Here is a 3,053-nt window from a genome sequence, read left to right on the forward strand (position 1 = left end):
CTTTCCATATTTCTTCAGGAACTGTCCTTAAAACACATCACAGTATACTCTTATATAATGACTGTACCTGCAAATAAAACCAGAAAAACATTCCCAATATATGTAAAATATGTGCAAACATACATCTATACTCATGAACTGCAGAAATAGTGTCTAGAGAAAGAGATAGTAGGCACCTGTACTGACTCCCACAGTCTGAGAATCCACAGTTCCTTGCATCAGGACAGAGGTTTTCTGGAAAGCCAATCCAGACACACAGGCAGCCAGAGATGCCAGGTCAAGAGACAAAGCCCTTCCATCTCCTTCAGAGACAACATTCAAATGAAAGTCAGTGTATCATGGGGGTTGGGGGGGGTTGGCGGGGACAAAAGTTCTTGCTCTTGTTCAATCAGCAAGACAATCTGATGAGCGTCCACCAAAATATCAATCCTGAAATCGTACCAGAAATTGTCAAGGCCAGCCTTTACATCAGTCCACAGGCCTACTCAAAGACCCACTTTCTTGGTCTATAACCATCATCCCATATGTCTCCTCAGGGCCCCCATGACATCCTTGTTCCTCAGGCTGTAGATGAAAGGGTTCAGAACAGGGGTGATGATAGAGTAAAGCACAGCCACCACTTTGTCCCTCCCAGGAGAATGCATGGAGTGTGGCTGGGTGTAGGTGGAGAGAGCAGTGACATAGAACAGGCTGGCTACAGTCAGGTGGGAGGAGCAGGTGGACACTGCTCTACTCTGTCCCTTCCCTGAAGCCATCTGGAATACAACAACCAACACCCGAGCATAGGAAGCTAGGATGGCCAGGAAGGGTAACAACAGAATGACAAGGCCACTCAGGAGGACTGCATGCTCATATTGGGACGTGTCTTCACACACCAGTGGCAGGAGAGATGGAATCTCACAGAAAAAGTGGTTAACAATCCTAGATCCACAGAATGGAAGTTGAAATACATACACTGTGTGCACTAAAGCATTGATGGAGCTGCTGCTCCAGGTACCAGCGACCAAGGAGCAGCAGATCTTCCTGCTCATGAGCACAGGGTAGTGCAAGGGCCGGCAGATGGCTATGTACCTGTCATAGGACATGAAACCCAGCAGGAGGGCTTCAGACCCACCCAGGGTCACAAACACAAAGGTTTGCATGGCACATCCCAGAAAGGAAATGGTCTTGGTGTCTGATAGGAAGTTAGCTGCCATCTTGGGCACAGTGGTGGAGATGTATATCATGTCAATGATGGAGAGCTGGCTGAGGAGGAAGTACATGGGGGTGTGGAGTGTTCGGTCCATCCTGATGAGATGGACCAGTGTGATGTTTCCTATGAGAGCCACTGCAAAGAGGAGGGCGATGACTGTGAAGAGGAAGGTGTCCATGTGTCCATACTGGAAAAGACCAACCAAGGTGAAGTCTGTCCCACAGCTGCGGTTTCCTGTCTCCATGCCTTAGAAGGAAACAGCAAAGCAGATACAATCTGGAAAGGGCATGGCCTGTTGAAAACCGTCCTTGAGGAGAAAACAACAGCTATTAAATTGGATAGTTTTCCTGATTAGGGCACTCTCTGTTCTCCACTGTATATTAAGCTTTCATATATATGAAGAAAAGTTTATATACATACTTTTTTGTTATTTTTAATACTCTTAGTTTTGCTTTACCTGTTATTTCATGTGTATCAATGCAAGATTTTCTATTTCCATTCATGCCTGACACACTCAGCTTTGAAACACGATTTTGATTCTCTGTCCTTACCATTTGTACATGGATGAAGTCATCCATCTCTCTTTTGAATCAATGTTGTTTATAAATTATAACTGAGGAAATAAGAGTAGACATTTTTGAGATCACAGAATGAAATTTAAATAGTCATAAAATAAGCAATTATGTAATTCTCAGCAAATTTTCTACACCTGCTGCAGATCATTTCTGGTGAGAGACTGGACTTGGGTTTCTTTCTTGACAGCATTCACTCACTCCGTTCTGTTATCCATGTGAACATAATATGAACAGCAGAGTCTTAGGAAATCAAAACACAGAATGAGTCCAGGAAATGAATAAAATACTAAGATCATTGTACAATGTAAAAATTAAGAATATGCAATATGCCCTCATCAGGATTAAATAATGCAAGAGAACATCGTGTGAAATCATACTAGGCATTGTATTACATTATACACATATTACTCAGCTGTTGTCTAAAGCAAGTAGAGTACTTTAAATGAGAAGAGGAGTAGGCAACATTTTTCAAAGTCTCAAAATATTTCTTAAGATGGAGAATTAAGCAGAAATTAATAGTGCAAGGTAGGAAATGATTACCACGTTTCATGTAAAGACCTCAGTTAACCCACACCTCCCCACTATTCCTTAAGTCAATAAAATGCCAGACTGTCCACAGTTTCTGTTTGTTCCTCAATTACTCTCAGTGTCAGATGTTATCAGGACCCTGTTAGTAGCCACTGCTGAAAGTGTGGCATTGCCTGCTGATTTAAATGGTGCCTGTGCATGTGCATATGTGTGTGCCTGTGCCGGTGCCTGTGCATGTGCATGTGTTACTGGGGTCAAATGCTTGACCTTGGCATACGCTGTGTCCTGAGTTACAGCCTTAGTAATTGAGTTATGAGGCTTAGTCCCACTCATCTTTGTCAGTAGCTCAGATTTTATCAACTCCAATCCTGCTCTGACCTTCCTGAGATAGGGACTGGGCCACTGAGACCAGCCCTGTCCTCGCTTCTCATCATTAGAAGCATTGGTCGATGTCTGTTGAATCCTTACACCTGATAAAGTCAGTTTTAAATGCTCTGAAATTGGAAAAGTTAAATTTTCCTTTATCTTCATTACATTAAGAGCACAACTTTTGCTTTTATTCAATATGTTGGAAACCACCTAGTCTGGTTTCTCTGTTTTGTTTTTTTTTTTTTTCTGAAGACACAACAGACTATAGCAGCAGGAGCAGTAGCAGTAGCAGCAGCAATAGCCCTGATTCTGAAAACCTCCCAGGCCACCCCAAAAACAATGTGTTTTAGATGTGGATGCTTCCCTTTGGAGGACAGAGTGTGCTGTGG

The 3,053-nt window shown here is 42.9% G+C and overlaps 1 protein-coding gene across 1 annotated transcript; it reads right to left on the reverse strand.

Moving 5' to 3' along the window:
• Positions 1-515: 515 nt before the first annotated feature.
• On the reverse strand, positions 516-1,436 carry Or2ak5d (olfactory receptor family 2 subfamily AK member 5D). Its single transcript, NM_001000017.1, is given in 1 exon segment — positions 516-1,436. A coding segment is annotated over 1 exon segment (921 nt).
• Between the last annotated feature and the right edge of the window lie 1,617 nt (positions 1,437-3,053).

The sequence above is a fragment of the Rattus norvegicus genome, chromosome 10 (assembly GCF_021556685.1).
Source record: "Rattus norvegicus strain SHRSP/BbbUtx chromosome 10, alternate assembly SHRSP_T2T, whole genome shotgun sequence".
NCBI classification, from domain to species: Eukaryota; Metazoa; Chordata; class Mammalia; order Rodentia; family Muridae; genus Rattus; species Rattus norvegicus.